Source organism: Hibiscus syriacus, unplaced genomic scaffold, assembly GCF_006381635.1.
Source record: "Hibiscus syriacus cultivar Baekdansim isolate YM2019G1 unplaced genomic scaffold, ASM638163v2 tig00110483_pilon, whole genome shotgun sequence".
NCBI lineage: Eukaryota > Viridiplantae > Streptophyta > Magnoliopsida > Malvales > Malvaceae > Hibiscus > Hibiscus syriacus.
In genome coordinates, this window is record NW_024062759.1 from 2,791,740 (window position 1) to 2,813,046 (window position 21,307).

General features: G+C 35.5%; 3 protein-coding genes and 1 pseudogene across 3 annotated transcripts; 2 read left to right on the forward strand and 2 right to left on the reverse strand.

Moving 5' to 3' along the window:
* Positions 1-1,380: 1,380 nt before the first annotated feature.
* Positions 1,381-5,022, forward strand: LOC120129259 (secretory carrier-associated membrane protein 1-like). The gene is made up of 13 exons (XM_039146808.1): positions 1,381-1,410; positions 1,545-1,607; positions 1,694-1,756; positions 2,137-2,140; positions 2,209-2,241; positions 2,325-2,447; positions 2,903-2,965; positions 3,067-3,160; positions 3,830-3,899; positions 3,992-4,059; positions 4,195-4,243; positions 4,354-4,419; positions 4,903-5,022. Exons 1-13 carry the CDS (start codon positions 1,381-1,383, stop codon positions 4,987-4,989), a joined length of 813 nt encoding a protein of 270 aa, XP_039002739.1. The 3' UTR covers positions 4,990-5,022.
* A 1,371-nt stretch (positions 5,023-6,393) lies between these two features.
* On the forward strand, positions 6,394-9,499 carry LOC120129136 (annotated as a pseudogene).
* A 979-nt stretch (positions 9,500-10,478) lies between these two features.
* On the reverse strand, positions 10,479-16,761 carry LOC120129197. Its single transcript, XM_039146770.1, has 4 exons — positions 16,604-16,761; positions 11,928-11,998; positions 11,228-11,307; positions 10,479-10,630 (listed from the first exon to the last, which is right to left on the reverse strand). The coding sequence occupies exons 1-4, from the start codon at positions 16,713-16,715 to the stop codon at positions 10,570-10,572; spliced, it is 324 nt and encodes a 107-aa protein (XP_039002701.1). The 5' UTR covers positions 16,716-16,761; the 3' UTR covers positions 10,479-10,569.
* Positions 16,762-17,313: 552 nt separating this feature from the next.
* LOC120129194 (probable galacturonosyltransferase 10) lies at positions 17,314-21,045 on the reverse strand. Its single transcript, XM_039146768.1, has 2 exons — positions 20,517-21,045; positions 17,314-18,948 (listed from the first exon to the last, which is right to left on the reverse strand). Exons 1-2 carry the CDS (start codon positions 20,664-20,666, stop codon positions 17,500-17,502), a joined length of 1,599 nt encoding a protein of 532 aa, XP_039002699.1. The 5' UTR covers positions 20,667-21,045; the 3' UTR covers positions 17,314-17,499.
* Positions 21,046-21,307: the final 262 nt, after the last annotated feature.

The window sequence follows — 21,307 nt, forward strand, 5'->3', positions numbered from 1 at the left end:
AAGTGTTTGCGGTATTGCCTTGTGGATTGGAGTTTTAATTTAGACTCCAACAATCCTTCTTCAAGTGACCCTTCTTTCCACAGTGGTAGCACTTTAAATTCTTCTTGCTCCTCGACTTCGATCTACCATGTTTATGACTGCTGCTTTGGCCACGTTCTGTTGATCTTGTTTCAGATTTACTTGTCTGTCTTCCTTGTTCTTGCGCCAATTTTCTTCTTGTAGAATAGCAGCTGCAACGTCATCGAAGACTATACTGCCAAGTTGATGATGAGTTGATCGTACGAATCCGGTAGACTTTGAAGTAGAAGTTCAGCACGTTCTTGTTCTCCTATTTTACAGCTTAAGGATGTAAGCTGAGAAAATAAGGTGTTCAGTGTATTAAGTGCTCCGTCACTGAAGTAAATCTGGCATACGGAGATGTACAATTCCTCTTAAGGAAAATTTTATTGTGCAGCGATGTGGCCTCGTACAATTTGATGAATGATCCCTATCTCCTTACTGTCTTCTTCTCCTCGATGCTTGACAATACTTCATCTGCTAATGCTAGATGAAAGTTTGCCATAGCACCCGTCCATCTCGTTCCATTTGATGTCATCTGCGAAATCCACCGCCTTTCATTAATAGCCGCTAGACAGCCGTCTTTCCTTAGGATGGCCTTCATCTTCAATTTCCACAATGAGAAATTCTCCCATTGAATTTTTCAATATCAAATTTTGTTGCCATAGCTTCTTCTACGGATAGCTCCCACTATTTCACTATCATGAATAGTTCTCTGGAACCTTCAAAGAATGGGTAATAACTTCTTATTTTCTTATGTTGGAGGATCCACCTTTTGGTGGCAACCACAAAACAATAACAGTATTACACACTCTAATCTGGCTCTGAAACCAATTGTTGCGGAAGACGGCTATCGGATAGAGCAAAATCGCAACTGATATTTGAGAAAATAAAAATGAAGATAAAAAGAGACACAAAATTTTACGTGGAAAACCCCTAAATAAAATAGGGTAAAAACCACGGCAACGGTAGAAGAATTCACTATGAGAAAATAGGAATTACAACCTCTCTCGATCTACCAAGAGAAAACAATGATAATTCTCTCTCGATAAAAAGGAGAAAACAACTCTAAAAAACTCTCTAAATTCTCTCTAGTATTGGAAGAAAGCTAGAATGCTTTGGGATGATTTTGAAGCTAAATGAGCTAGAGTATTTATAGTTGAAGCTTTAAGGACTAACTTGTAAATACCCTAAATTACAATGATTAAATTATTGCACCGAATTGTGCATTAATGCACCGTTTTCGGGGCTGACTTTTAACAATTGGGACCCATTTTACCATTAGCTTACCCTTGATTGCTTTGTGTAACTTTTATGCATGGAATGCCTGTAAACAATGTAACTGTTTCTGATGTGAATGTTTTACTTTCTTTTCTTGCATATTGTCTCATGTTTATGTGTTGTGCTTGCGTATTTATGCTTATTAATCCTCTGCAAGGGCTTATGATATTGCTTGTGTTTCTTTAATTATAAATACCAAATATTAGTCAAGGCCATCATATCAGAGTGGTGCAACGATAGATATTCCTCTTGATACTCATTCTACCAAGGTATTCTAAAACTTTCCAGATATTTGATGGGTTACTATCATGTTTCTAAAGCCTTCTTTTGATATTTTCCGTCTTATAAACTTTAGAATGTCAAAGCAAAGGAGAAAGAGCTTAAAGAAAAAGAGGCTGAACTGAAAAGGCGAGAGCAGGTAATTTCTGTTGTCTGCTTGAAATTGAGCAAGGTTAGCTGATGAAATATAAATCTGGTGCTTCCGAATAGTTATATGGCATTTGATATCAGCATTAATATATTACTCCTTTCACAATGCAGCTACGGTTATACGCATTTGTGAAGTACTTACAAATAATGCTAACTTGGCACAAAACTCGATTGTTTTTGTCTTTTGGAATCTCATTTTCTGAATCATATTTAAGTTTTATTCCAATCTTTCTGTCTGAATGCCTGTACAATATCTTATGTTCTTGACTTCTCAATTGCTTCCCTTTTCATTGTGAAAATACTAAATTATGCAACGACTTTATCCTAAATGTAAATTTGAATTTCATACGTAAGTAGTGTTGTTTGCAGGGTGGTTTTGCAACTTTTGTTTTCAGAATAATTTGTTTTCATAATAATGAGTGTTATCTTTGTATCATGCAGGAGTTGAAAGGAGGGAGGAAGCAATAGAACGATGTTGGTTCTTTTTTTTATTATGCTTGGCGATTTTGTGCGTTACCAATTTTAGTCACACGTATGCTTTGCCTTTGTCTTGGCAGCTGGAATAGTGATAGAGGAGAAAAATTGGCCACCATTTTGTCCTATTATCCATAATGACATCGCAAATGAAATACCAACCCACCTACAACCAACCATATATGTTGCTTTCGCAACTTTGATAGGTGAGTTAAAGTTCAAGGTTTTTCTTTTAAAAGAAATTGAAGGTTTCAATATTTTAAGCATGACCGTGCTTCGATTTTGGTTTTTGATTTTCCGGTCTTAGGTTTGAGCTCCAAATAGTGATTAGCTTTGCTATTAGTTGTTAGAATCAGCAGGTTAATTTGTTTATTAGAATTTAGAAAAAAAATGGAGCCCTTCAATTTCAAAAATAAAAATTCTTGACCAACGATATTACCATTTTTGTTTAATAAGATGCTAAATTGGATGACCGACTCATTCTATATTAGAAATAATCACCGGAAATATTTTGGTATTACGGGTTCTTATTTCTCAACGACGTCTCATGATCTAGAAAATTAGCTTGAAATGTTCATTTCTTGAAAAAAATGTTTGAATTGCCAATTTGTTATAATGGTCTATGCTGGCTTATGTCTATACATTTATACGGACATGACAGACTTGGTTATCTGCCTTCTCTACAATATAGCAGCCGCTACTACAGCATGGATCAAGGGATACTGTGAGTTTTTAAAATTACTTAGCATAGCCCTTAATCATTAGTATTTAATCGCCATTCTGGCATCTTTTATCAGTCTATGAAGTTATTATATTTTGTCCTAGGTTTAATAATTTGGCTTCTTGCCGTCATATATACCTTAACCGGCATCCCTGGAGGCTTTTACTTGTGGTATAGTCCTCTTTATAAGGCTGTAAGGTACTTCTTTTAGATTGTTCCTCATTTTGGTTTTTTTGGTTACTACAGTTGTATGTATCCAATTATCACTAGATATTTTTTTGGATAAGTAATTATTACTAGATATTAGAATTATTCCTTTTTTTTTTACTCTTAGTACTGTGAGCAAATTAGATATTTGGATCCATTTCTCACAATACTAAGACATCTGTTTTATCTCTCCTGCAAACCGCACTTTTGTTATTATTATTTTTTTGTTTATTAAACACTTTAAAGTTTCGTATAATCCAGACAACTATAATCTATTAATTTGATAGTTGTTAAACTTAACATCAGCTAAATATATTATATGACAGTCAAACTCTAGTAATCATGCCTACTTACAAACATCAATCATCACCCTAGATACTAGCAATACGGGCACATATTTGAACTATCATGTAAAATTGAAAAACTCTTTTTCTCTCTCTTTCGCTGTTCATCATCTTATTAAGATCATATAGTCTCTACTTCCTTCACAAAACCCTTGTTTGTAATTCTTTATCCAAACCAAAAATAATAAACTACAAAACATCACCGCAACTCCATTTCTCCAATCAACAATACCCTATGAGAATTCTTGTACCTGCAAGTTGAAAGATAACAACCATGAGAATTATTTATAAATGCCACTTGTAATCATTAACTTAGATGTAATGTCCGTATTCCTTTTACAGGACTGACTGCGTTGAGATTTGGATCGTTTTTCTTGGGTTACTCCGTAAGCTCATTGCTTTCTAATTTTAGTTGTTGAATATTCATCCAATATATGTTGGAAAACTCCTCATTTAAGACTCCTCCTCCTCCTTGCAGTTCCATATACTATTTTGCGTTCTAGCTGCAATTGCTCCTGGATTCTTTTTCAGGGAAGGGTCCATAACGTAAGTTTTGCTTTTTATTTTCTTCTCTTGATTCCATTAACAATCATGTTATAGGAAACATCTTTAATCTTGTTATTCAATTCCTCTATAGGATGCTCCATAGCTGAGGTCCTAATGGTGAAATTCTTTGTGCAGAGGTATTTTGACTGCATTGGATCTTTTCACACAGAATCGTGCTTTGGGGGTAAGTTCATGGGTTCTTTAGCTAAATAGTGCAGGCCATAGTCAAGTTTCAATAACGTTATTGCCTTTGAGAATGCTTTGACACTAGCCAGGCTTGGTTTTAACTTGCAGATAATATACTTCGTGGGTTTTGGATTATTTCTCTGTGAATCACTTGTGAGCATCTGGGTTATTCAGGTCCACTGATCCCTCTTTTCTGATACCTTTCACTTTTGTTACTAACTTCTCATTTCTTTTAGTACCCAAGTCTCACATATAGATACAGATATTATTTAGGTAAACTACCCTATGGTCACTAAACTATCAGTACAATTTTATTTTGACTACTTAACTTTCAATTTAGTTTCAAACAAGCCACCGGCCAATAGATGACGAACTTACTAATAGGACAATTAAATAAATTTATATAATAACAAATTTGGTTTTCATTATTTACATATTTAGTTAATAAAATTAGGAATAAATTGATAAAATATGTATGTAATGATGACCTTATGTGTTACTATAAAAATTTACTTAAATACTACGCCAAAAATTATTCTAACAATTAAAGGCCTGTAACTTGATTGAAATAATCAAGTTGAAAGTTTAGTGACCTAATTTCTTTTTCGAATTTGGTTTCATCTAAGCCCTCATTGATCTTCTGATTTGAATTGGCAGCAAGTATTCAAGTATTTCCGAGGCAGTGGTAAAGGTGCAGAGATGAAGCGTGAGGCTGCAAGACGAACCATGATGTCAGCTCTATGAGACGACGGAGAGGCGTATTGAATGATGGTAATTGCAATTCTTTTATTTCTATTTTTTGCCAACAAGTTTTTGTTCTCCACTTACCCCATAGGTTGCTTAGCTAACCATAGTGTCATTTTGCACAAATTCAAAATGATTTTTCTAAGGGCGTCCTAATAATTTTGATTTTTAACTTAGTCCTAATAATTTTGATTTCTTTTAACATAGTCCTAATAATTTTGATTTGGGATATACATTTGTTGTATTTGCATATCACTGGGCACAGTGTATTTATTATCAATGTATACAACTTAAGAGCAAAATATTGAATTATATCACCTATACCTGCGGTTTCGTTTGTAAGCTGGTAATGTTTAATGTCGCGTATTTGATTTTATATTACTTGACGTATTACTGATTCTTTTTATTTAGATGTAATTGACATTAATCATTGCACATAACTACTTTTCTAGATTCAGCCAAATCATTTCAAAATTACATATAAAGCATGAATTAAACGGTATTATTGATTAGAGGATTTGTTATTTTTTTTTTTGAGATTTTGAGTTTGAGTACGATATCCACAAAAGTATTTACACATTCATTATTAAATTATTGAAATTTTTTCGAACATATATTATCTTACAAATAAATTTAATATAAATAATACATTTTCTTCCTCTCCACGAAAAGCCAACGCCTAAACCCCATGGCCAAGTTTAACCCTGCTTAAATTCTAACCTTCATCTGGAAGGAAATGAGGTCCTTTACAAATCACAAACACAAAAGCTTCCCACCATCAACACAATGCATAATCCCATCATCAAATTTGGAGAAACTCATGGCTACAACGTTTTCTTAAAATAAATAATCAATTGAATCTTTTTCGATAATATCAAAAATTTTAAAACGTTCAATTTCTTTTACGAGTTTACACATAAATTATCTTTAAATTTTGTTTTATTATTTTATTAATCTAATGTTAACGTGGTATAAAAATAATTAAAAATAAAATTTAATTTGTGAAATGTAATTTGTAAACCATTATAAAATTGATTAAATGTTTGAAGAAAGTAAAACGCAAATTATTCAACATGTTTTACTATAAACAAAAGAAAGAACATGAGTAACAAAATAAAATTAATAATATAAATTTAATTCTCAAACGATTACAAAAGAGAACTCGAATAAATATATTAATAATATAAATTTAAAATAAACCAGTTTCATAAACTTCTATTTTTTTTATCTATAATGAAATTAATTTATCAGTAATATATTACATAAAAAACCATCTATGTTTAGAATTTTAATAAATGAAAAATATAATAAATTATTGAATATTAAATTTTAAAAAACCAAAAATGTTGTGTAAGCTATTTTAACACCAATGCCAAAAATGCCAACAACACCAGGAAAAAAATCACAATAACTTCCAAATCCAAAACTCTTGAAAGGCTGACAAAATGTAAATAAAGAATGTAAAGAATCAGAATTATCAGAAAGTCCAAAACCCTACAAAATCACTGAGCCTAAAACCCTAAATCATCACAAACAAGGAAAACCCCAAAGCAATACAATGCTTCAGAGTTGCAGTTCAGGAGAATTGAGCCGTGAAAGTTTCCCGCCTCACATCTTGGTTTTGCCAAGTAAGCTTTCTCGCCTCCATTTTCCTTACGTAGCTAGAGCTTTTTCTGGGTTTAATCACACCGACCGGAGGTTTTCTAAAAACCCATTTTTTCTTGAACAAGGCCTGAGAACAAGTGTTAACTTTATTCCCAGAAGCAGAATTCAATAGAATCTAGGGTTTCTCTAGAGTTTAAGCTACAGTGTCACTCTAAAACCCTGTTTTCTCCTGCTAGAAGTTCTTCAATCTTCAAGTAGTGTTAAAAAGGAAAGGTGCGGAGGTGTTTTGCCTTCGATTCTTAGGTCTTTGGAGTCCGACAATGATTTAGAGAAAACCCTTTATTCGGTTTGTGAGAATTTGAATCCAAAAAACCAGAGTACTTGCGAGAGAGTTGTTCGTGTTTTCGAGTTTTTCAAATCGTTGAAAGACTGAGCCGAATGCAATTCATTATATTATGTGCTTCGAGCACTGGGGAGGGCTCAAAAATGGGATGAGTTAAAGCTTTGTTGGATTGAAATGGCAAAAAATGGTGTCTTGCCGATAAATAATACTTATGGTATGCTTGTTGATGTTTATGGGAAGGCTGGTATGGTGAAACAAGCACTTCTTTGGATTAAGTATATGAGACTTAGAGGACTTTACCCTGATGAAGTGACGATGAATACGGTTGTTAGGGTTTTGAAGGATGCTGGGGATTTTGATAGGGCAGATAGGTTTTATAAGGACTGGTGCACTGGGAGGGTGGAGTTGAATGATCTCGAGTTGGATTCGATGATTGATTTCGACGATGGGTCTGGTTCAGCCATTAGTTTTAAGCATTTCCTATCAACTGAGCTTTTCAGGACAGGTGGTAGGAATCCTGTTTCGGAGAGTTTAGGTTCATAAGATACAGAAAGTTCTAGGAGAAAACCACGACTAACGTCAACATACAATACTCTGATTGATTTGTATGGAAAAGCTGGTTGGCTCAAAGATGCAGCTGTGTTTTTTGAAATGTTGAATCCGGTGTGGCGATGGATACCATCGCCTTTATCACAATGATCTTTACTTGTGGAAGTCATGGCCACTTGTCGGAGGCAGAATCCTTGCTTACTAACATGGAAGAAAGGGGAATAACTCCTGATACGAAGACTTATAACGTCTTCTTGTCTTTGTATGCTGGTTCCGGTAATATTAAGACAGCCCTCGAATATTATAGGAAAATCAGAAAAGTAGGTCTTTTCCCTGATATTGTAACTAACAGAGCTGTTCTTCATATATTGTGCAAGAGGAATATGGTTCGAGAAGTGGAGACTGTGATTGATGAAATGGAGAAATCTGGTATTCACATCGATGAGCAATCTCTTCCTATTCTTATGAAGATGTGTATTGCCGAAGGGTTGCTTGACCAGGCAAAGACTCTTTTTGAAAAGTTCCTTTTGGGTTATGAACTTTCATCAAAGACAAGTGCAGCAATTATAGATGCTTATGCCGAAAGGGGGCTTTTGGCTGAAGCTGAGGCTGTATTTTATGGAAAAAGAGATTATCGGAGGCAGAAGAGAGTTTTGTCGAGTATAATGTCATGATCAAAGCCTATGGCAAAGCGGAACTTGACGATAAAGCTTTTTCTCTTTTCAAGAGCATGAGGAATCACGGGATTTGGCCTGATGAATGCAGTTATAATTCCCTTATTCAAATGTTTTCTGGAGGTGATTTAGTCGATCATGTGAGAGACCTCTTAAGTGAAATGCGAGCAGCAGGATTAAAACCGAAGTGTCAAACTTTTTCCTCTCTTATTGCTTGCTATGCTCGTCTTGGCAAGCTTTCTGATGCCGTTGATGTATACAAAGAAATGACCAGTGCAGGGGTGAAGTCCGACGAAGTTGTTTTCGGGTCCTTAATCAATGGATTTACTGAAAGCGGTAGTGTTGAAGAAGCTCTTCGATATTTTGGCATGATGGAAGAGTCTGGAGTATCAGCAAACAAGATAGTACTATTGTCGCTGATTAAGGCTTATACCAAGGTTGGTTGTCTGGAAGGAGCACAGCGTGTGTATGAAAAGATTAAGGAACTGGATGGCGGTCCAGATAACGTTGTATCAAATAGTATTTTAAATCTTTATGCAGATCTTGGGATGATATTTGAAGACAGATGTGTTTTCGACAGTTTGAAAGAAAATGGTGGCTCTGATGGGTTTTATTTGCAACAATGATGTATCTGTATAGAAGTATGGGTATGCCTGATGAAGCTATTGATGTTGTGGATGAGATGAAACAGTCCGGTTTGTTAAGTGACTGTTCTTCATACAATAAGGTATGTTAGGAAAAGTCAGTTACGTGGGTTTGGTGAATTGTTGCATGAGATGATTAACCGAAAGATATTGCCCGACACCGGAACCTTTAACGTACTGGTCACTGCACTCAAGAAGGGAGGGATTCCGATCCAAGCTGTAACACAGCTAGAGTCATCATACCGGGAAGGGAAACCTCATGCTAGACAAGCTATTATCATTACTGTTCTTGCGACGCCATCATAAATGCGGAAATACGTCTTGAATTCTTAGTGTACAATGCAATGATTTATGCTTATGGTTCATCGGGGCAGATCGACAAGGCTTTGAACATATTCATGAAAATGAAGGATGAGAGCCTGGAGCCCGACGTTGTTACCTATATTCATCTTGTGAGTTGTTATGGGAAAGCCGGCATGTTTGAAGGTGTGAAGAGGATATACAACCAACTAAAGTATGGAGAGATCGAGCCGAATGAATCCTTGTTTAAGGCTTTCATAGATGCTTACAGAGCTGCTAACAAGCCAGACCTCGTTCAATTAGTTAACCAAGAGATGTAATTCACATTCCAAGGACATGATAATTCGGAAGCCGATGTTGAAGATGAAAGCGAAGACATTACTCTTGACCTTTAGAATTATCCCAAGATCCCGAGGCTGAAGGAAATAACACTGTGTTTGTCTAGACTCTTAGGCTCTGCTTGGTACGCAGGATGGAAAAGATCAAGTATAGAAAATTTGTTAATTAAATGGTGATATTCATAATCACTTTCTTACTTTGAAGATAAGCCATCGGAGTAACAGGTTTTCCGTCGTTCATACGAAGCAGAGTTCGAGAATTGAATATCTCTGAAGACCAATGAAATGTATGGTAGAATAAAACTCTCTGATAAGGCCTATACTGTAGAGTAACAGCAATGTAAATGGTAGAATTTAAAAGTGATTGAAGAATGCAGAATGTAGATATTTATACCAAAATCAGCGTGTTCTTGTCAGTTCAACATAGTCGGTCCATATGTAGATTGCAATTTCATTTTGATTTGAACATACTGATAGAAGATAATAAAAACAACTTTAAAATACTAATTTTTCAAAATTTAAACACACATTGAGATTTGAACCTACAATCCTGTCATATAAAAGTAAAACATTGATTGTTTAATTAAGTACTTTAAAATATCATAAAAAAGAAAGCTAAGGGGTTCAAATTGATTGATTACACATTTCTATTCTTATTCCATAAGCAAAGTCTATGATTACATATTGCATAATCATGAAATAATGTAAACACTAATTGTGTATTTATGTAATTGTCACTCGTACAGACATGTTTAACCAAAGACCTCAAGGGATAACAATAATCTCTTAACCGCCAAACTAGCATGTTGAATGTATTTACACATAATTAACTCTGATTTACGAGAGATTATGATTAGTTTAAGTACTGATAAAAAAAAATATAACAATGTAATCAAAATCACTAATGCATAGTTCGTTATTTTCAAGCCCAACAGACGAATTTTGAGTCTTGAAAACCTGTTACACATCCTATGACAACAACAAACCATGTAGAACTGATCTCCAAGTTTACTCAGTCGTCATAAAAGAAACGGTCAACAAGAAAACCGAATAATTTTCTAACAAAATGAAGCAAAAACATCCAAGGACATGAACTTTCCGGACGCACATTATTACTTGAAATATATTTAAAAAAATACAAAAAAAATAAAAGCCTCAACCTCTTTAGTGTGTCGTTTCCACAGCCTTCTGCAACAAAACATAAAGTTAAATGGTTAAAATGAAAGGTACATCAATGGCAATTGTACAACAAGTCCATGTTAAGTTGGGCATTCTATCATGCTTTTAGAAAAGATTAAGCAACCCCATGTTCAGCTCCTCGTTAGATGCTTGTGGATATGAAAAGAGGGAACCGATATCTCTGGACGACATTAGTTGATTACCGAAAATGGCTCAATATTGTACAAGAGTAAAGATTTTGTTCAGTTCAGTATTTCAAATAACTTAAAAACTCATAAACACACTCTTTTAGAGGTCATGGAATGGTTCAGTTTGTCAATTACATGTTGGGTTTAAGTATTTTAGGGATGAGAGAGTTGATGCAACATAGATGTATGTCACACATATATGCTCAGTGCTTTATTGAACACATAGTTGCAGATTTTACAAACAAATAAAACTAATAAGTATGCATTAACACAAATTCTATAACATGGTAAGCTTGTTCCATGTAAATTACATAAAATTAACATAAAATTTGTTTTCTTGATGTTGATATAAAATTAAAATTAATAAGATAAATAAATTTAATCCAATTACAAGCAAAGTTCAGAGTCAAGAAAGTAACTCTTCCTTCTTGCCTTTAGTGAAGAACTTGTATCCACTAAAAAAAGCAGACCCCATCCAGTTAAAGAGACTATAACGAACTGTACAACCGTACAAAAATATGTCAATTCAGTTCCCTAATTTCCCTAAATATGCTATCTCATCAAAATGCAGTACACTGATTCAGAAACAACTATTAAGAAGTACGCTAGTTCTGCTGTGTGACGTAATCTAAGGCTAATTTACAGGAATTTTAAACTAAAATGATATCTATCCGCTCTAAAAAATTACATAATTAATAATAATTTCGGTTACTACTAAGAATATTACATAGCTTCAAGTTAATAACTTTTTAGATTGCAACCAGAATAGTTATATAATTTACATGATTTGTTACATTGATCATAATATTTTTGATTTTAATCTAAAATGTTAGCCAGTTTACTCTAAAGAGTTACACTTGATAAGCTTAGTAAGCTTTTTGGTTACAATAGATTTCTACTTTTTTTAGCCTATATTAACTGGTTGTATCTATGAACTACCATATAACAAAATATTAAGTGAAAGATACCAGATTGTATGCAGGAATGAGACAGCTGCTCAAACTCAAAAAAATCTTAGCTCCAAATTAAAAAAAAAAATTCAACTCCCCAATCTGAAAATAAAAAAAGAAACTTTGAACGAGGGTATTTTAAAATGGAGGGAAAGTAAACAAACTGACATGTTCTTCTTTCCATTGAGCTGGATTCATTGGATCTTGCCAAAAATTAACCTTCGGAGGTCCATGGTGATCTGCAAAAGAAAACTTCTAAGATCCTTTAGCTTCAAACTCAACTACGATATAAGGTAAAAGGAGATTAAAATTGAATCCGAAAGACAAATTTCGCACCCATTGATTATAAAATATAAATTTTAAAGCAAATAAAAAAAGGAAAATGGGGAATAGTAGAATACCTGCTGTAACCCCCTCAGACCGATGCGGGTAACCCGATCCGATCTGGAGTGTCACATTAGGGCCACCGAAGCGACCCACTGTAAAAATAGCGGAAAATTTAAAACTTTTCTTAAAACATGTAACATATAAAATCATTTATTAGTATTCAGAAATAAAACAGATTTTCAGACTCGTATATAAAACAAAATACAATTACATGGCCCCTAATCACATGTATCATACTCTGAACACAACACCGGAAGAACTCCCTAACTGATGTCGATAGCTGCACTGATACAATTCTTTTAACATGTAATGTTGAGTAATAGAGTGAGCTTCGGAAAGCTCAGTATTACAGAACTACCAGATGATGCTACATGACATGCAGATAAATGGGAAGCCATAATTTCCTTATTGAATCATACGTATACCAGTGGGCGGAATAATCTGGGGTTCCCTTAGAAGTTCATCGAGTAGAAGTCATGAATCTCAGTTCATAAGAAACCTTTCATACTATCACGTTTTCATGAGGTCGAATAGGATGTCTAGTGTCTTCCATCAGTACGATAAAACCATAATAGGTACACTAATCAAATGATAGTTCAGTAAAATCCCATAAACCATACTGTAGTGGAGCTTTTTTAAACTCGTATTTTAAAACCATCTTACAAAGAGTTAACCTAAGGGAACATCTTAGGGCCTGAGAGTCTACCCAAGATAGATTTCGAGGCCTTGGGGCCTACCTAAGAACACATCTTAGGGCCGCAGGGCCTACCCGAGAATGATCTCAGGGCCGCAGAGCCTACCTAAGAGTCACATTAGGTCCATAAAAATTTTACAGCTTGATCAGAGCTGGACTTTACAAATCTGTATCTCCAAGATACAGTTTATACAATGATACAAATCCATAAGCCATCACTGTTAAGTTGGTGCATCCATAAAACAGTAACCATAGATTTCAGTGTACCACATGTTAAAACAATAAAATAATTTTTCAAAATATAAGGAACACACTAGAGAATCCAATTATTTTTCAGATGCATTTTGTAGTTATCAATATGGATAACATGAACTTGTGCAATTTGATCGGATTCCAATAATAAGATCTTATTGAAGAGAATCGATTTCTAACCGATCTAATCAGACATTTCAGATTGATACTTTTAGAATTCCACTAAGTTTCTATATGCACCAGGAAAACGTCCAGGAACCTTTATACAGAATAATTCTAAATTTAGATTTACTGCGAGTGATTCCATTACCCAAACAATCAGGGGTATTCAAGAATATACTTTGAATTCATAGGATTTCAGCCCAATTGAACCAAATGAGGTATTCAGAATCTTTTCCTTCTGCGTTACTTGCGTTTTCCAACATGACCGAAGTGATTTTAGATGAAAATATAGAATCGAAGATTCATGTCATTTACAATCTATGACTATCGATCATATTATCAAACAACTCGAGTTACACAACTCCCAAACTGATGCATGTCAACAAGTCAATTCATTATCCTTCCAGTGTATTCACTTTTTAATACCATAATGCAGATCCATAGATCATCCTCATAATCATCACTGAATAAATCTTCCAACGGTCTTTATTTCATTTCCACGTTTCAACAATATCAGGAAATACGGATGTACTTGATCCATGGCACATAACCCATAAGGACAATTCATCATGTAAGTTCAACAGTGTTTCCAAACTCATCCAATCACCTATTTAATCCTCAGTCATTGATGTTACTTAGTTCATTTAGTAAGCAAGTATATCCCGATTACTTTAAAGTTTTCCAGAATAATTCAGACGTTTCTGAATTTCAAATACAAGTTGTACTTCATTTCAGTTCAATTTATTCATATAATAAAGTCATTCTGGTATTCGTGGTTAATTTGACTCACGAATACCTACTTATTAGTACTGTATGCGCTTTAGAGTTGAGCCGAGCCAAGTACTTCCAGAATTATCATCGATCCAAATTTGAGAAGATGAACAAACATTCAAGTGGTACTTATATCATTCATGTAATGATATAGCACTAACGTTGGTTGATCACTTAAGCTGCGTTCCATAACTTTTAAGAGCAGTACAACATCCATGTTTATTTGGATTCCTTAATTAATCCAAGACATTTACTTATTCTAGGCCAATAGGGTATTTTGGTCATTTTGGTGCTCAACGTTTTTCTATTCATTTCAAAGCTTGAGTATATCCATTCATTCCTGAGCTTGGTGACATTCTTGAGTCATTTCCATTCCAGGGGTAATTTGGTCATTTTACAAATCTAGAATATTTCAATCATTTCCTTCCGTTCGGTCTTATTATTTAATTCAAACTTATCATTTATGTCAGTCCCTTTGAACTATTCTGACAAAATATCACCATCGATAAATTATTATTCTTCATGTACTTACTCAAGTCGGAGATTTCCAAGTTAAATGCCTTCTCAGATATTACTAACAGATTATCAGAATTTTCCATACAAAAATAGGATCTCAACAATCAAATCAGTAATTTATCGGTTTAAAAACAAATTCTCATGTTACTTCCTCATTCAGAGTCAACTTGGACTATTTTTACCTCTCAAGGGCATTTTTGTAATTTCTTAATCAGATAATTTCGGTATTAACTCTTAACAAAAATAATTATACTTTAGAGATCCAATGGTTAATTGCTTTACCGAACATTCTTTGATCTCAAAATGATTCCTTAACAGACTTATAGTATCTTATACAAACCCTTTAGGGTTAAAAACCAATTATCCAAATTTTCTAAGCAAAACTAGCATTTCTTATGCACATCTGTAATTATATCGGATCAATATGTCTTTTCAGAGTTATTAACCAACTTCTAGGGATAATTCTTGTCATCCACAAACATAAGGGTATTTTCGTAATTTTATCCTATCGGAGTATTCTCATAATTTCCCATCCAAGTACCTTTAACATTTAACCTTTAAAATATAAGTTACAAATCCATGGCTGATTTCTTTATCACAAATCACACAACTTGTAATTTAATTCTAACATTCCCTCAATCTCTTATATTAATCATTCGATCCGAATTCAGTTATAGAATTTCTACCACATTCATATCGAGTATATAATTATTCAACTCCATAAAAGTGACCAACATTATCTTATTCATGCATTTACCAATATCAACATGTTCTATAAAGCATAAAGAGGTAGTAAAGTATTACCTCGATTTCCATGCAATATTGATCGACCATAAAAATCCCATTCGAACGCCTTTGATCTTCAATTCAACTTCCAATAAATTCCTCAGATACATATCAACATAAATTATATAAAAAACGGAGCTTAATTACGATAAACGGATCAAATTGGGTGATAAATCAGTGAAAAACAGCTTGCTGGATTCGAATTTGGCGAAACGGACTTCGGATTCGGATTCAGGACGTCGAAAGCATAAAATGACTTTTTCGGAAATTTGAAATTTTCAGTCAAAATCAAAGTCAACAGGTTTGACTACCAATTTCGAGGCCTTTGGGTCTGAATTTCGAAAAATAGATTGCGGAATCGGATTTGGAACGTCGAAAAATGTCAGGATAGGTATACTCGGTCAAAGTCAAAGGTCGTTTAATGCCCGGTCAAAGCCCGTCAAAGTTTTGGTCAACAGTGGTCAACGGTCAACGGGTCGGGTCAACGGGTCGGGTCGGATTGTAACCGGTCAAACCGGGTCAAATCTGCTCCAAAACCGGTCAAACCGGTCATTTGGACCATCCCCACGCGCAGTGGCGGCGCGTGGGGGCACGTGGGGCCCCTTTCGGCTGTCTAAAAATCATGAAAAAATTCTTAAAAATTATTTTGAGCGATTCCGAGATACTTACAAAGCTCGGTTCACAATTTTGAACGGCGGAGAGCTCGATTGCAACAAATCGGAAACTTTGACCGCTTTACCTCCTCACGCGCCGCCGTCGACGGAGATCAAGGATGACACCGGCGGACTCAGAGCGATGCAAGGAACACGATGGTGTGGGCGGTGTCGTAAATGGATCATCGGATCGTCGTGAATCAACGAAAAACCAATTGAAATCGAGTTATTACCGACGATACTTCCGAATGAAATTAACGACGAACGACGACAATTCACGATGAAAGGGTTGAGGGGTTTTGTTCCTCGCTCGACAACGAACACGATGGTGGTTTTGACTCGTCGATCGAAGGTCGGACGACGAGTAGATCGGAGTTGAAAGAAGAGTTGTTGGAGAGGGAAAAACTGAAAAACCATTCTGAAACTGACGGGAGAGATTTATAATTCAACATATATAAAAAATGGTTAAATCATAGGTTTAGTCACTCAATTTCCTGTACTTCTTAAAATGGTATGTCAACTTTAAACTTTTACAATTTAATCCACCATTTATTTCAAAATACCTATTAAATCCAATACTTTATAATTTCTTAAAATTTAGCCCCTAAATTGGGGTGTTACACCCGTGGCGCCGGCAAGACCACGGTGAGGAATGAGAGAAGCGGCTTGAGACGGAACTGGCGTCCGAGCTAGAGTGGCTGCTCTACGAGCTGCAATTGCGGTCAATGTAGCCATTTTGGGGTTATTTCTTGGGAAGCTAGGGCAAGGGAATCGGATGATGCTTTCCACAAGGGAAGTGTAAATTACGATTAGAAATTATTTACAAAATGATTATTTACAGTTATCATTTGGCCCACACCTCAGGCTCAGCCACGTATTAGCCGGTGAAATTAAAGGGAAAAAAACTATAATTCGCTGTTGCCGGGGATCGAACCCGGGTGACAAGCGGTAATACTCATTCTAAATTGTACTTTATTAAGTATAAAAAAAGATGTTAAAAGTTTGTGTTTTTTAGCCAGACAAATGCTACCGATTAACATCGTACACTTCTTCTATCGTTCCAACATAAATTGAGGGTATGAAAATCAGTTGCTGAAGTAGAGTTTTGGGCACATTTTCAACAATCCATGAACAAAAATGATAACAGACGGACATTCATCCATCCATACATACTATCATCCATTCCTCCAATGCAGTAAAATGTAACAACATTACTTAGAAGCAAAGATATGCAGGCATATGACTGCTACAATCGGAACGATGGTGGATTTAGATTCAATGCAGATTACGACGTATAAAGTTCTACAATGACGCAGATCAAAATTTTTGTCTCAATGATCTTTTAACTAGTTCGATATTGATGAACAGCGTATGCTACAACGAACTAAGCTGGAATGAATTAAATACCATGTTACAACCAGCAGCCATGCTTGGCCTCTTTAAAATTATACAAGCATACTCGACCTTCAATCTTCTAAGACGGTGTTGAACGACTAGAGATTTCCATGGCGATTGTTGATCAATGAAAATTGCACAGTTGCAAGAGTGATTGGGAATAATCGACGTACTTCTCCCAAAGGGGCTTGTACTTCTCTATGCCGATTTTCAACCACGGCTTTGAATTTCCGTTGAAGTGTAGAACGGCCCCTTTCTCTATCAACTGAGGATCTACGTTTGTATAGCCTAGCCCCAGTACATGCCACGACGGGTCCAATGCCTCTGTCAGTCCATAGAATGTCAGCAGTCCGGGTGGCAGTGTCCCGAGTTTCCACAATGTCCGGTCCACATTCCGTTCTTGCCAATAATGATAGATGCCGGTCACATTCCTCTTCCTCCACTCAACCAAATCGAAAACGTTCATCCCAAATGCCCAACCACATGCATCGGGGTCAAAATGTGCCCTTATAAGAGGGTGAGAGTAATTCAGGTACTTGTGATATCTATGAAATGTCTCCATGCATGTCTCGACCGCTCCATTAACATTGCCGTTCAAATCGATGGAAAACAGACCAGACAGATCCTTCTGAACCACAATGTCATCATCAAGAAATACCACCTTCTTTAGTGCCGGATAAACTTCAGGAATATAGAACCTCAAATGATTAAGCATAGACAGGTATTTGGGGTTTCTGAACTTGATCGGAGTCCGGCCATCATCATTATGCCCAGAAAAATAATAACTCTGAGTCCCGGAATCTTGCAGTTGTTTAAGAACCGGAACATAAGAAGCATTCAACCACTTGAAGTCCTCTAGCTTCTGAACCACAACAGTCGCTCCCCGAAAATTGTTCAAGGTGAACCAGGCCTTCATCCCAGCATAGTTTATTTCATCAGTTACAAGATGAAAGACAATCTTCTCCGGGTTTTTGGAATTTAAAGCCGTCGAGTTAACCACCACGGAACTTGCAAGAATGTTATCAGAGAAGATGCAGAAATGATACAAATCGTTGTCTTTAAGTTTCGCATCCGATTGCCTTTTTTCCCTGAGTTTCTTTTGTAAATTTGGGTTTCTGAACCATTCAGTAGTCAACCTAACACCGAGACAGTACAGACTTTTGGGTACTTCTTCAGCGGCTATTTGTCCATACTTAGAACTTTTATCGCTCGCTGAACTCATCTGTTCTTCAAGAGTTTGGATTTTGGCTCTTAATCTCATGAGCATTGTTGCACTGTCATAGTGGAGTTGTTGGGCTTGGAAGAGCAGAAGTGCCATGTCACGAATTGCAATCTCCGATTCTCCAACTGTCAATGGAGTTCGCCTAGTTGCAGCATTTGACAGAAGGGCCTGTGAATTACGGATTTGAGCACTTAATTCCCAAGCAAATTGGAGATTGTTGCTTTCTTTTGCTATCACAACAATAGCCTTTGCAAGAGAAATTTGATCAGTAATTTGTCTAGTGACAGAGTCGGGGCTCAACATTTCATCAGTGATTATTCCTTCCGTAATTTTGTCATGCCGATTAGGTTTCTGCAAATATGGAACACACACATAAATTTGAGAACTTCACATAGATAAAAGTTAATCGTAGTTCACATAGATAAAAATTAATCGTTGAATAGCAGGGAACAGAAAAGAACTTCAACTTCTTTTCAGCCCTATGAAGATGAATGGAATTCGTGCCACTAGAGAACAGAAGCATCCTAACAGTCGTATCTAGTCATATGATAAATTTCCATTCAGAATGTAAGACAAAGTGCTGCAACTATTCTGTGTCTTAAAAACCACTTTATTGATCTCTTCTAATAAGTTCAAGCATCCTAATGCTTACGTTTTTTACAGGATAAGACATATCTTAAAATTATTGCTTTACATCAACGTGAATTACGGAGTGCTACTTCCATAAAATGTCATGCTTCTTGAAAGTAATATACACTCCCAGTCTCACGGTGACCTATAGTACAAAGCAAATGGTAGCATAACAGAAAGCACAGCATTGTGATCGGTTATCCAATTTTTCTCTTTATCTGATTAAAGATCAATTCAATTCCCTAAATGTAATGATGTATGGTTCTGAAATACCTCTTTCTCCTATTTATATCCTATGGCTTCAAAAGATACCTAAAGCCACCAACCTTTATAGGAGCAGTAATACTCTTCATACTATGCTGGCCTAGCCACTATAAATAGATTTACGGGACCATACCTCCTCAACAGCATATGATTAACACGCATAGCTCCTTCTAAATTGAAACAAGCCATTTGATGGTGCAGAGATAAGGTAATTAGAACAACCTATACCTTAAAAATGACATCTGACCATTTTATGACTCCCTTTGTTTAGAACACCCAGAAGTAGTTAAAGGCATGTTTTCCAAGAACAGATAAGCATATGCCACTACATAAGATCAAACCTGCAATACTTACCAATTCTCTTTAATTCCAAAGCTATCATTCAACTTCCTTACAGTTTCGGTTATTCGGTCCTTGAGGTTTGTATTTCCTAAAGTTTGTCTTGAATAAGTTTAGTGTACGAAACGGAAGGGCCAAACTACTACTTCTAACAAGGACATGTAATTCTAGTGAGTTACTACTCGACGAAGAAAACGGATTAAATCAAAACGACCTGCTTCAACACACATAGATGATAATTGACATGCCAACACAAACCCTTTTTTCTTTTCAGCTAAACAAAATCCAAACTACCGTGTCGAAAAAGAACAAATTCTTAACAACTCCAGCAGACAAAAATGTCCCAACAAAACAGTTAAGAATTATAAATATAACAGTTAGAGCATAAATCTCTGAAACTTGAAATATACCACAGATCCTACGAGAAACTCCAGAAAAAGTTCAAGCAAATGTGCCATCTAGATTCCAATTCACATCAGACACAGAATTGCAGACGACAAATCACTTCTAATGATAAAAAGAAAATTTGTCCCCTAAATTCACCCAAATCAAATACTTTACCCATAACCCAAAATAGAAATTTGTTCAAAGATGTCCATGAATTAAAAAAAAACAATAAGAGCTTTCCAAATCATTAGAGAATAGTCGAAAACAAAAACAAAGAAGAAGAAAGAGTAGATCTTTACCCTAGAAATGGTGGGTGTTGATTCAATCTGGCCTTCTCTGCTCAAAACGACGATGAGAACCAAAACCAAAATCCCGCACACTGTAAACCACACAACATTGGGAAGCCTCCTCCTCACCGGTCTCCTAAAATCTAGTCCTCGCCGCCTCATCTTTTCACAGCTCTACGGTTAACTATCCGGCCTAAAAACCTCTACTTTTCCCCAGAAATTCTACGATCTTCCTTCCGATAGGTGAGTTTAACTTAGATCTAACTAAGGTTAAGTTGAAAGGAAAAAGCTTGTGGGTTTTGATGTGGATTGAAGTGAAGTAAAGAGTTGGGAAACGAAGAAGATGATCGTATTTAGCAGCAGCAGTTGTGGGTGATAAAGATTGTGGCTTTGAATGGAGGAACACTGGGTCTGATTCTGCAATGTCAAATCAAATTTGGATGCTTCTCTTACATTGATGCTTTGCTTTCTCAGGCATCACAGTTTCCGGTTTTATTACACTAAATCCCTTCGGTTTTCTTTTGGTAGAAAACCAGCAAATGCAAGGAAAGTGTTGAAAGAGGCTTGGGGGATTTATTTGGTGGTTTTTAGACACAATCTTAATGCATTTATTTGTACTTGACTAAATTTGGTATAATTATATACTTCACTAAAATTGCACTTATACCCAATTTTTCAGACTTAAAATTGTATTAAATCATTAAAAAATCATAACTTTTCAGATTCCGATGAGAAATGGTAAATCTGAAGGGATAATAAGGTGGACAAAATAATGGTTCGTTACATAGTGTTGGAAAAATTAT

Excerpts from the sequence above, each read along its gene's own strand:
- LOC120129259 (XM_039146808.1), top strand. The coding sequence starts at position 1,381 with ATGCCTGTAAACAATGTAACTGTTTCTGAT. Across the intron at positions 1,411-1,544 it reads ACAATGTAACTGTTTCTGAT|TCAAGGCCATCATATCAGAG; the intron begins GTGAATGTTTTA and ends ACCAAATATTAG. Across the intron at positions 2,448-2,902 it reads TGCTTTCGCAACTTTGATAG|ACTTGGTTATCTGCCTTCTC; the intron begins GTGAGTTAAAGT and ends CGGACATGACAG.
- LOC120129194 (XM_039146768.1), bottom strand. The coding sequence starts at position 20,666 with ATGAGGCGGCGAGGACTAGATTTTAGGAGACCGGTGAGGAGGAGGCTT. Across the intron at positions 18,949-20,516 it reads CAACACCCACCATTTCTAGG|AAACCTAATCGGCATGACAA; the intron begins GTAAAGATCTAC and ends CCATATTTGCAG.
- LOC120129197 (XM_039146770.1), bottom strand. The coding sequence starts at position 16,715 with ATGGCTACATTGACCGCAATTGCAGCTCGTAGAGCAGCCACTCTAGCT. Across the intron at positions 11,308-11,927 it reads CTCAATGGAAAGAAGAACAT|TTCGTTATAGTCTCTTTAAC; the intron begins GTCAGTTTGTTT and ends ACGGTTGTACAG. Across the intron at positions 10,631-11,227 it reads CTAAAGGCAAGAAGGAAGAG|AAGGCTGTGGAAACGACACA; the intron begins TTACTTTCTTGA and ends GTTTTGTTGCAG.